Source organism: Halichoerus grypus, chromosome 12, assembly GCF_964656455.1.
Source record: "Halichoerus grypus chromosome 12, mHalGry1.hap1.1, whole genome shotgun sequence".
In the NCBI taxonomy this organism is placed as follows: domain Eukaryota; kingdom Metazoa; phylum Chordata; class Mammalia; order Carnivora; family Phocidae; genus Halichoerus; species Halichoerus grypus.
The window spans coordinates 51,286,575-51,299,284 of NC_135723.1; the positions used below are offsets into that span (position 1 = coordinate 51,286,575).

Consider the following 12,710-nt stretch of genomic DNA (forward strand, 5'->3'; position numbering starts at 1 on the left):
ACATAAGAAGGACACCTGCTTTGTAGACTAATATAAAATGAAATTTTTGAAGCATACCAAATAGTGAAGATCAGAATGCTAATTTTACTTAACTGGAATTCTTCCAGAATTTTGATCTTCTTAGCCCTGTAGCCAAAATTAATGTTTTGTCTTGCAACTAAGATTTCAATTAAGTCTCTGGTCTCATAAATATCTTCTACATACATAGTTTAATAAACATAGGATAGGTTGGTCAAGGTTGATTTGTATTTCAAAGTCGATGCTGTTAAAAAGAAAATGATGTTTGGTTACCAGTGTGAACCATTACCTGCCATTTAAAGCAAAAGCCAGATTTCTGGTTGATGCTTACTGTTATTTCCGTTCAGGCATATTGTTACAGACACTAATAGGAAATAGTTTTACTGTGTGAAATAGTTTTAGAGTACCATGATACAAAGTGTAAAAAAATACTGTGTTGTAAGTTTCTCAAGTGACTTTTGCAGGGAGAGAAGGTTGAGTCTGAAGCTATATTTCTTTCAGAACTTTGAGTCAGAATGGTATAATCGATGGAATTTACCAATTAAAAATAGAACATGTGTACATGAGCCAATGCAATTGATAACCAGACTTTTCTAGAAACTCTGCCATCACTGCAGGGACTAGACCCAGTACTATAAAGTGTAGTACCTACAAATGCATTTTTATATTAATTTCTTTGTGCTAATATCTTTAAAATACTACAAAAAAGATATTGAATACTTTGCTTAAATTGTACTACGTGATGATGATTACATTAAGGAATCCATGTGAGATCATTTCTGCTACAGTCTGATGTCTGACCTTTTTCACTGGTTATTCTGTCCACAAGGCAAGAAAAATAAATGCAAAAAATAAAAGTGCAATTACATTTCACTTGATTTCAACAAAAGATAATTTTTTCAGACATGCACCTAGCTTTTTTAAGTTGTGATTTATTACTGATTTGAGGTTAATTATTGAGATTTTAATAAGATACTATGGTAAAATGAATAACAATGAAATATTACATGTAAAATATTATATCGTAGTACTTTCTCCTCCTGGACGGGCTGCTCTGAGCTCTGCATATAGAGGGACTGATGTGCAACTGGCAAATATTTAGAAAAACAGAACCTAGAACAGCATAGCTTAGTGGAAAAGAGCAGTGCACACAGCCCTGTCATCCTAAGTGTACAATGCTGGTCTTATCTGCTAGCGAAGAGACCCTTTTCAGGATGATCCTCCTTTTTATTACCTTGAAAATTCATGGTCTTCTTCAGTCTCTTAGCTGGTTTAATGATTTTCATTTTGAAAAATTGTTCTCTAATAATATTGGCTAGTTTAAAATTGGGCCCACAAAAGATACTTTATCCATTTATATTTTTAGCCATCTAATCATTGCTTTGGAAAGGTTGATCTTATCTACTGATTCTCACACTTTGTTGTGTGTCAGAATCAGTTGGAGGGTTTATAAAATACAGATTCGTCCCAGAGATTGTGATTTAGTAGGTCTGGGATAGGGCCCAATAAATTGTATTTCTAACAAGTTCCCAGGTGACCCTGATGCTCTGTAATCCCTAGAAATAGCATAAATCGCAGATCAACACATCCCATTTGAAGGGAAAAGTTAGGGAAGAAATCACTATCAGTCGAATCAAGGCCAACAATTGTTAGAATTTTTGTTGATGTTGCTTTGTTTTCGTATAAAACAGTCTCCCTGGAATTTCATTGCTGATGCATTTTCCCAAATCCTTTACCCACTCTTGGGTCCAGGCAAAATTTCCTTATCAGAAGACCATTTGGTTACCAGTTAGGTTGTTTCAGTGGAGAGGAATCACTTGTAAATTGAATATCCACTGTCTAATAAGAATTGGCAATGTTCCTCCAAGAGATAGAAAATTCAGATAAATAAGCTACTTGAATTAGAAATAAAAATTAGTACACTGTACTCTATATTCCCTGTCCTTGGGAGCATGTGGAAATCAAATCTACTGCCTGCAGGCAAGTATGTATAACTTTATTGCTGTGACAATAGTTTGAGAAATGTGAGGATGGGAGAAGAAGCGACATGAGTGAGTCAGGGATTGAGTGAGGAGTTCCAGGTATTGGTGAGTAATTTGTAGCTTTCCGATAAAGCACAATTAATATTTCAGGCAAACAAGTTTTAAATCTTAGTGCATCTAGGTTCCAGAATCATAGGATTTGGTACTGCGTGAAAAGTCTGCATCTGATTACAGATGAGCAGAGGGTACCTTATTGTTTTAGAATAAATCAGGTTACACTGCCATCTTTGCTTCTTTCCAGTGGGTCTGTAGTCATCACCTAAGACTGATTTGAGAAAATGTCATTGGGAGCTCGGGGTCTGAGGATATTTCTGGAAATGTTTTGATGCCATATAGAGTTTTTTATACATCTTTTTGTTTTGCCTGTATACCTGCATAAAAAGAATTGGAATTATCATAATCACTTTTGAATGATGTTTTGGTATCCCTCTTATATGTTTATCATTAGTTTTGCATATTCTGTTTAAAACCACTGGGAAGCATTTAGACAGTGATTTCATTTTTTGACAGTAGATACTATTAAAAATTATTGGATGAGTGTAGAATGAATGTAAAATGATTTTTAGATCAATTTCCAACATTTTTATTAAACTGGATTAACATTTATTATATTGGTTTTTTTTTTTTTTAAAGATTTTTTATTTATTTATCTGAGAGAGAGAATGGGAGACAGAGAGCATGAGAGGGGGAGGATCAGAGGGAGAAGCAGACTCCCCGCTGAGCAGGCAGCCCGATGCGGGACTCGATCCCGGGACTCCAGGATTATGACCTGAGCCGAAGGCAGTTGCTTAACCAACTGAGCCACCCAGGCGCCCCTATATTGGTTTTTTTTTAAGATTTTATTTATTTATTTGACAGAGAGAGAGGGAGAGAGCACAAGCAGGGGGGAGTGAGAGAGAGAGAAGCAGGCTCCCCGCTGAGCAGGGAGTCCAATGCGGGGCTCAATTCAGGACCCTGGGATCATGACCTGAGCCGAAGGCAGATGCTTTAACCAACCCAGCCACCCAGGCGCCCCTATATTGAGATGTTTTTAAATGCCTATTTATTCTAGCCTGGCATTTGAGTTAGCTTGTTGTGGTTTTTATATTATAGAACTTAAAATCTTTCTTTCCAAGTTAGTAAAAGTGGTTTTATAAATGCCCAAAAAGAAACCTAGTGACATTTCTTTACTGACATTGTTGAGATAATGTGAGAGGAATTATACAACAGTCTTAATATTTAAGTTGTTCATTAATGGAACTATGATAATCAATGTACTTGGTGGTGATTTTAATGATGCTTATTTTTCCTCTGAGAATCAAGCGATACCTATTTTATGATGTGTCCAATGTCTTTTCACTTGAAACTAACTATTCATTGTTAAGAGGTGAAAGACAAGACAGCTAATGGGGAAAAAAAAACACTGAAAAAATGCAGGGATGAAATGTAAATAAAGCTCAAGTGGAATAACTTGGTCAACATGAAGAAGACACATTACACTATTTTATGTGGAATGCCTTTTCCTGGAACTTCTGAGAAATAGGGTAATTACTAACTCACTCTTTTGGAGTTTTATTTTATTTTTTATGATTATAAAAGTTGGGGAGACTGTTTTTGTCATTTGTGGTCTGAGGGTATAATTTAAATTTAAAATGACAAAAGATGTATATTATGTCATTAGTGGGATTTTGTTATTCATCTTCCATGTTCATTACTAGTTGTGCATGTTCTGTTCAAAACCACTCTGAAACATTGGGTGGTTCCATTTTTCATCACTAGATAATATTAAAATTTATTCTGAATATCTCTGATAATTATTTGCATCATTTTAGGGAGGGACAGGATGGCAGACTTGAGAATGTGGTGGGAAGCCTGCTGCATTAGAAACCACCTCCTAAATGAGTGGATTTCATCTATTTTCTTCTTACTATAAAACACTGTTGTTCAAAAGAACTCTTACATATTCCAGTATAAACAAATAAAAGGAAGGTTGCTCTGGTTCGGGGAAGAACCTCTTCTGGAGAGTACTGTGAGTTGACTCCCAGGTCCCACGGCATCCTGAGGGACAGAGAATTTGAACACCATTGTAGCAAATTCTAAATTTCCTCCCAGGTCTAAAATGCAACGCTCAGGTCCATCATCCCTGAGGTAAATTGCCAACTCCACAATATTTCCATCTCTTGAATTTTATGTATTGATTTCTTTTTTTTTTTTTTTTTTTAAAGATTTTATTTATTTATTTGAGAGAGAGAGCACATGAGAGGAGGGAGGGTCAGAGGGAGAAGCAGGCTCCCTGCAGAGCAGGGAGCCCGATGCGGGACTCGATCCCGGGACTCCAGGATCATGACCTAAGCCGAAGGCAGTCGCTTAACCAACTGAGCCACCCAGGCGCCCTATGTATTGATTTCTTAACTGAGTGAAAGTTTATTTGCAATATAAATGGAATTAAATATTTTTTTTGACTGACAGAAACATAAGATTTTCTTGTTTTGTCTTAAGTCACATGCACTTTGGAATAACTTCTTTTTTAAAAACCTTGTAACTTACCGGTCCGAATATAATTTTACAGGAGGTAGAAGTTAATCTATGAAAGAAGGAAAATTCAGTGCCACTTTTCTTCAGCAGTGGGTTATCTGCCTAATGACTTAGCACTCTTCCTTCCTTCCACCCAAACTCTATGTCTCCTTGTTCTCTTTCCCCTGCCCCACACTCTGTGGTTGACCAAGATCCTTCCTTCATCTGATTGTTCTGGGAACCTTGAAACACTCTGCTTTTCCCCTTTCCTTCTCTGTTGCTATTAATGCGTTAAGAATTACATTTTCCCCGCTGATCTAGTTTAGAAAAGCAAGAAGAGTTCTCAGGACTAGTGGATTATCACTTTTGGGTGTGCCCTTGGGAGTGGTTAGATGCTACAACACAGTTTGTAATGCAGAATTTATTTCTCATAGAGAAATGATGTTATAAGTGTACACCAGAGACTATAGAATGTTTAGTAGTATATAGTACAGTTCATTTACTCTGCAGGTGAATTCCACAGTATGTGTTGGTCTGGGAGCTATCAAGTGTTATAAATGCTATTTCTATAGAAAAGTTGGATCTCTGTTTCAGGTGGAGATGATTGCAGAATATTCCTAGTTGGGGACTGACCATATTTATTGGTTGATCCTGGGGTGCATGTATTCAGTGGTTCTGCATTTATCCATTAGACAGCATCAACACTTTCTTTTCCTTTTTCTTTTCCACAATGAATTTAGCCTAAGAGGCTGAAATAGAGGGAACATTTTCAGATCTGAGCTATGTTTTCTTTTTAATTTGATAGACTAGAAACTGGATGCAATAAAATGGAGAGGTGGTACTAAGATCACATTAGGATTTGTGAAATGGACAATTGCCTTACATAAATAGCAAGTAAAAAATCAAGCGAGTTCTTCATAAACATTTTATTCTGGGGCGTGCTTATTTTCTGAAACTACCTCTACTAAATCTCCTGTCAGTCTTGAAACTAGAAGGCAGAAAAGCTTCTAGTGCCACAGCCAACTGCAGTGGAGCCAGAGAAACAGGCAACAAAAATAGAACACCAGGATTGCTGTGCGTGGGTGAGGCAGAAACCACATTATGAGCAAAAGCTTCCAGTATTATTTTAGAACCAATACAGAGCTCTGCACTTCTCTCCTTTCTCTTCCAAAAACACATACTATAAAAATAAAATGAAATTAAATGTATGTGCATTTGCCCTCTTAGAATTATGATGCTTAATTTTTTCTTTTTTTTTTTTTTTTGCCTTCCTTTCTTTGGAGGCGAATCTCCAGTGTGGAAATACAGTGTGTAAAGCAAGCTTGGAGGGAGGAAAGAGTTAATTGCTTTTAAGGCCCTGCAATAGAGAATTATGGTTTGAAAGATAGAGGCTGGACAGCTGGGTTTGCTGGGGTATTTTTAAATGCATTAATGCAAGCTCCAATCACTCGGCCATGCTTGACCTATTTTTGGCTCAGGCCGACCATTGTTCTATTTCTGTGCCTGTGGGCCATGCCGTTGTTGATTCATATGCAAATGGATTATCACTAGCTTTAGCCAACTTGAGCTGAGAGAGACCAGAGAGGGGGAAGAGACACACACAAACAGATAGAAGGGCACCGGCTGAAGCCACTTGCAGGACTGAGGGTTCTTGCAATGAAACTCTAGCAGCCTGAAGAACTATAAGCCAGGTTTAATTGGTTTCTTTTTCTCGTGGGTAGAGTTAATATTTTTCTACTTATTCTGACAAAGCAATAACCCCGAAGCACATTCCTGTTTCCCACCTGCTTTTAGTTTCTGGGATAACCTAAACTCCAGAGAGCCATAGCATCCACTCGGTCCTTTCTGCTTTGTACACAGGTTGGTAACATAGGAAAAGTGTCCAGATCTTTTTAAAAAGTGTATGTCCACCTTAACAGAAAGGAAATCGTTGTTGAAGTTGGTCGGCTGCTGCCTTTCCTCGGGGAGGAGGGAGGACCAGGGAGGGTAGCTCCTGGGGCCCGTGCACTGAGCAGCGATGAATCTTTCATGTAGCTGAAGTAAGAGTGATTGGAATATGCTGCAGACAATTTACGAGAGTGACTCGTGTTTTTCCTCAGATGGGGTGGCTGGACGAGAGCAGCTCTTGGCTCAGCAGAGAATGCACAGTATGATCAGCTCAGGTAAGATCCTCTTCCATAACTGAGACATTTTATGTGTGAAAGGAGGCTGACTTGGGAAATGCAGCTAAGAAAAAGCACCTCTCAAGGATTTGCTTCTTTTTGGTGTTGATGTTGCTATTTTCTTGGTGCGTCTGTAGGGTTTAACTTAGATCCCTTCCATTACCGTTTCTGTGCATATTCAGTGTTTAGGGACGACAGCTTCTGAATGAAATCTCAAAGCTTCTGATGAAGGATGGGACTGAGATAAGTAAAATGTAGCTGGGGGTGCTTTGCCTTACTGTGCAACTAAAGAAGGAGATCTGTACTGATTGCAAGCTATTCTAATGGGACTTTAAAAATCAGGTAAGTTCATACTGGAGTTTCAGTTTAAATTGCAGCCTGCGCTAGCCCGATGATTTTATATTTACAGTGTGCATCCAGAAGCACATCTATTTATAGACCTACCTTCTGAAATGTGTTTGCTAGGAGTTGCAAAGGTAGTTTTAATGTGTTTTTTTCTCATCAGCCCAAAATGAAACTATTTAGGATGGAATAAAATTATTATTAGCAGATGGTTATTTTAATTTTCTTGAAAAACATTTGGAGAGTCTAGCGTTGTCAGGCAGATGGATGGCATAGCACACACATAAAGGTGTCACATGCAGGTGCAACCCTTGAAAGAATAACAGTAACAGATTCTCGTTTCCCAGCGTATGTACTTGTGCCTTCAAGGCGATGTGCTGAGGAGATCAAGCTTGTCAGCGTTATCAATTTCTATTTGTGAAAAGAGCAAACTCTCCGGGCAATATCACTTAGTTGTAATTGTTGCTCTTCATATTTAATCCTACAGCCAGTTCCTAAAGCTTGGGGGCTTTATATTTCCGTCCTCTTCGGAATGCTTCCGTCTAAATTGGCTCAAAGTTCTCCCTCACGTCTTCTGAGTTCCTATGTGGGCTTAATCGTAATTCTAGATCACCACATAGATCTATGCAAAGAATGCAACCTAAAGCAGCATTTGCTTGGTAGAGCTAGGATGTGAAAGAAATATTCCACAGGTTGGCACGATGTCTGTTTCAGTGCTGAGCACCTTCCCATTTACGGATCTATGTTTGAAGCAAGTTTTCTTTAAACCTCGGTCAGTTGTGATGATTTTGAGATACTTCTCTTGTCCTGATTTTTTCTTGGACTCCGAATAAGAGATCAATTTTGTGTAATCTGATATGTTTACACTTACGTGACAGGAATTATATTAATTAGTAGTGTCCGCTTATCTGAAGCAAACATACGAGAATTTTAATACGGTTTATTATCTTCCATTATCTTTGTGGCTGTAAAGTTGACAAGAGGTTGGGGAGGGGTCAGCTGGTGGGTCTCAAATGGAACTGGTCACTTAATTTAGCATTTTATTTTTTAAATATGGATCGACTTTCTAAAAATAACTATGTTAGGGATCTTTTCAGTACTACACTTTATCGCTTCAGTCCTTGCCTCTGTGTAACAAGTTTAATGTTCCTTTCACATGGTAGAAACAAAGCTGTGCCTTTCAAGCAGGGACTGGCTGCTGACATTGAATCTCTTGCCACAGGCTACAGGTGTTTGCAAAAACCTCACCATTTTTAATGTCTTTGATAATCACATGTAACTTTACTCCATTTTTCAGTTGAGATTGCCATTTTCCTGACGTTAAAGCAGTAATATTTTCAAGCAGGGAAGTGCTTGAGACTGTCAGTGGTGTTGTCGGTTCTGCAGGAAGGGAAACATCCCTTAAGCACCAACTATTAAATGAGAAGTGATGTAGATTGACATCAACTCCCAAGCCTGTCTGGTATAAATCAGGAACTCCAGGTTCTGTTTATTTTTAAAATTTGAAACCTGAAATCATGTGCATCCATACTACCATGTTGTGTAACATTTGATTTTGTTTAATATGCTACAGCCTTGAATTTAAGTCCCCCAGTCTTTATTGTATACTTCCTCTGGGCATTGGCTCTCAAACTTGGGAGTCATCAAAAGTATTTTACAAAATACTGAAGCCTTGGTCACACCCCCCGAGTTTCTGATTTAACTGGTATGGGAGCTAACCTGGAGATTGGAATTTTTAAAATCTTTTGAGCAAATCGAGGGTGCAGTAAACTTTGAGTATCACGGATGTACCAGTAGGAGGAAGTGATGGTGATCCTGGTGACCCATCTTAGTAGGGTTTTCCTTTAAGTTAATTGCTAAATTTGGGGTGTGTTTGTCTTAATGCATCTACAAGTTTCATTCCACTCCCTTTTGGACCAGTGGCATGGATGTGATTGATACGCATAGGAATGGATGGAGTCTTTGGATCTGAAAGAGATATCTGGTGGCAATGCAGAGTGTTGGAGAGAACATTGTTTGTTCTGGGAGTCAAGAGCTCTGTGTTCTAGCAAGAGCCAGTGGTATAACTGGTTACTCATCTGTAAACTGAACAATAATGATGTCCTCCTGTTTACCTCTTGGCATTCTTATAAGGTTCAAATGTAACAACATGTTATTAAAGTGCAGACTCACTATTATTATAACTATTTTTAGTGAGCGAACCTGGGCTTCTGGCTCTTCAGTACCATGCTCTATCTTGCCGAACAAGCTAGATAAATGAATTTGATTGTATGTCACATGGAACAATGATGTTTTGTTTTGATAGTAAGTTTTATTTGGTTATTTTATATGCCAGCTACTTTTTTTGGTTTTCCTGGTCTAATCCAGGAAAGAACTAATCCTTTCCTTGTGCAAATTGTGACTGTAAATCAGAGTAGCTTGTATGTGTGTGTGCATGTGTGTTTTGTAAAATGTCTCATTACATAAGAACTAAAGGCCAAGAATTTGCAGAATATGTAATTGAACAGTGAAACCCCAACAGCAGATTTCTTGGATGAATTGTTTTAAAAAGCTTTGTTTTATTGTTAGCTATTGCTTTGAAGTTCTCATTTGCTATTTTAGTTAAACTGGATACTATGCATTAATAAAGATGATTTTCTTCAGAGTTCTTTATAGACTGTTGAATTGCAAGTATTTTATATGGTTCCATTTTTTTCCCCTAATACTGACTCAGCTAAGCAAGACATTCTAGGTAGAACTAGGTTTCTACAGCATAGTCTGCTAATGTATTTAGTTAAAAAGCTCTATAATATTGAATCTTGGAATTCCTTATGAGTGACACATTTTGCTAGGTCAATCTCTACTTTTGTGGCTTGTGTGGGCCAATATAAGTGATAACTGTGGCAGACACTGAAGCACGTACAAATACTGACTCAGGTCACTTAGGAGTAGCTGGCAGAATTTGGGGTGTTCTCCTGTTGCCAGGCATGTTGCTTAACTTGTTGGACAGCAGAGCTGTCCAGACAGCATTGGAACGATTACTATAAAAGAATTTCCTAGAGTTTGTACAGCATTAATGTAAAATACATTTAAAATAAGGAAAACTCATATTTTTACTATGTATTCTTATTTTAGGGTATAAAAGAAAAGCATTTAAATCTGAATCCTGAATTTCTTTTATGGAAAACATATCTTCACCCTTTCAGAATCCTTCCCTCCCCCCTTCGTGTGCATTGTTGAGGGGAAAGGAATATTTTAGATTCAGTAGCCATTTATGTCTGCTTGGAAAGCAGAATCTAATTATGAAAATGTAAGTCTGTGAAATGCTCCTGTCATGTCAAGAATCACTTCTGGTATTTCCCATAATTACTGTTTTGCTGTTCTCTAACTCAAGTTATCTTCACTTACAAGGCTCTTATCAATTTGAATATCTGATAGGTAGTGATCAGAAAGCTAGTTATCAGTAGGCCCATTGAGGATGGGGACAGGAATGAGTATTTTATATTTCTGCGGGTGACACCAGTGGAATAACTGTTCCATCCATTAAGCAAGGAAATTCAATAAAACCCCTTGGAAGACTAAAATAAACCCAAATTCTGATTTTAAAAATGAGGATTTTGATTTTTGAAGATGAGAAGTTTGAAAACTACATAATTTCTCACCATTGATAGATAATGAAGTGATTCCAGAATGGTGTAAGCTGGCAAACACTCACGCTGCACATGTGTGCGCGTGCACGCACACACACACACGTGACAGGTACAATATTCAGCATTAAGTGTGTACAGAATGTGATATGACCTAACATATCTCAGAAACTAATAGTCAAGGAAAAAATGGGACTGAAGCTTTTTGATCTGAACAGAGAGACCTAACAGGGCCTACATCCTAGGCCTCCTTAGAATTCTACTGACAAGATAGCAACTTCCTGAAAATTCTCACTAACATTCTCAAATCTGAAGAGAAGCAAACTGAGTAGATATCCTCGGCTTTTGTGGTGGTGGTGGTGGTGGATGCTTCTTGTGAGTGAGAAATAGTAGAAATGATTCTGGAAAAGAAACTAGTGAAATGGGTGAACAAACCCTGCCTCTCTGGAGAAATGAAGGCATCAGAGCAAAACTCCAAACTGGGAAAATGATCCATAGTTCTTTTCAACAAAATACCCTTTTCCAGCTAATCTTAGATCTTCCACCAAGAAGAAAACATCAATTTACTGCATCCATGGAATTGTCTAATAATTGTTCCCCACAAATACAGCTCCTTAATAAGAACATAAATTCCATAAAACAAGAGCTCAAAGATGAGATGATAAAACAATAGCATGAGATGAAAAAGGATATTTTAGATCTAGGGAAACAAATTGAAAATGAAAAAACCATGGTAATTATAGAACAAAAATATTCATTAGAAATAGCAGGAAGCAGAACAGACACCAGTAAAACTCTTTACCAACAAAGGGGAAAGGTTTAAGACAATCACAGGGAATGAAAAAGGAAAATGAATTCAAGCAATTGGAAAGAAGTGAATTAATAAGAAAGACAAAGGCAGCATAACAAAGAGATTATTTATATCCCTGAAGTTGATATTCTAAAGCAATGAACAGAAGATAATTTTGTGAAAAGATGAAAGATTATTTAAATACATTGGAAAAGAAAAAAATAAGTCTGTAGATTGAAAGGCCTCTCCTCTTTAAGGACAGTTTGCTGCAAATGCTCATCACAGAGTCATATCCTAACTGGGGTATTGATTTTCAAATAATAATTCTTCAGGGGGTTCAGCAGGTAAAGCAGAGATCTGTGGTGGGGGAAGGTGGGGAGGAAGGGAATGTATTCGGGATTCAAGGTTTATCAAGAATCTCCAACATTTAATGAGAGGATAATGAAGAAAAATCTTGGTAGTTCAAAAAGAAGTGTAATCCAATGGTCCGTCCAGGCAAGAGTTATTAAAATATAGAGGAAATGGGTAGGCAGGTCAGAAATTCCCAAACATGAACTAAACTGATTGACAATGAAGCCCACACAATGAAGAGATGAATGTAAAAGGAAAAATGAAATTGAGAAGTAGAGAAAGCATAGTAAGATTAATGGGGCAAACAATGAATCTCTTTAAACAAATATGAGACTGGTTATGGGACAGAAAGCAAATTTTATAAAGTAGGGCAATGTTCATAAACATAACCAATATGAGGCATTAGGGAGAGGTGAAATGGAGGGATGTGTGAAAGTGCTGATATTTTTCTGAGCAGGGACAGACTCCCTGCTGCTTAAAATAGAAACACAGAGGTTAAAAAAAAAAAAAAAGACTCCAAACACTGATTTTTTAAATAATTTCCTTATTTAACCCTAGGAAGATCTTTTTGGAAATGGTACCTTGTATAGGAAGGAAGCATTTAGGATGTTTATTATCCCTTCAGTTGCAGTTTTTAATTCTGTTAAAATCACTTAAATTTAATGTTTTTTAAAGAAAAAGAGCATCAATGATATGATCTCACTTTTATGAAGGTATATTTTGTTTATCTATCCATCTCCCAGAAGAATTAGTACAAGATAGAAATCAGGGAAAGATTCGTTTGTGTGGTGGTGGTTCTGTTGCCGGGGCGGGGGGGGGCACTTTTGTCTTCATCATCATGCTTTTTCACCTTATATGAATTTTTACAATATGCCCATATTTTCTA

General features: G+C 37.4%; 1 protein-coding gene across 12 annotated transcripts in view; it reads left to right on the forward strand.

The window, feature by feature from the left end:
- The window catches only part of HDAC9 (histone deacetylase 9), a 911,036-nt gene that overhangs the window by 374,568 nt on the left and 523,758 nt on the right, over positions 1-12,710 (forward strand). For 11 of the 12 annotated variants that reach the window (XM_078059350.1, XM_078059344.1, XM_078059346.1 and 8 more), the window contains one exon: positions 6,653-6,715. In XM_078059350.1, the coding sequence (XP_077915476.1) occupies positions 6,653-6,715 (63 nt within the window). Of the gene's footprint in view, positions 1-5,801; positions 6,245-6,652; positions 6,716-12,710 lie in introns of those variants that run through there. The other variant, XM_078059347.1, reaches the window with a different exon arrangement.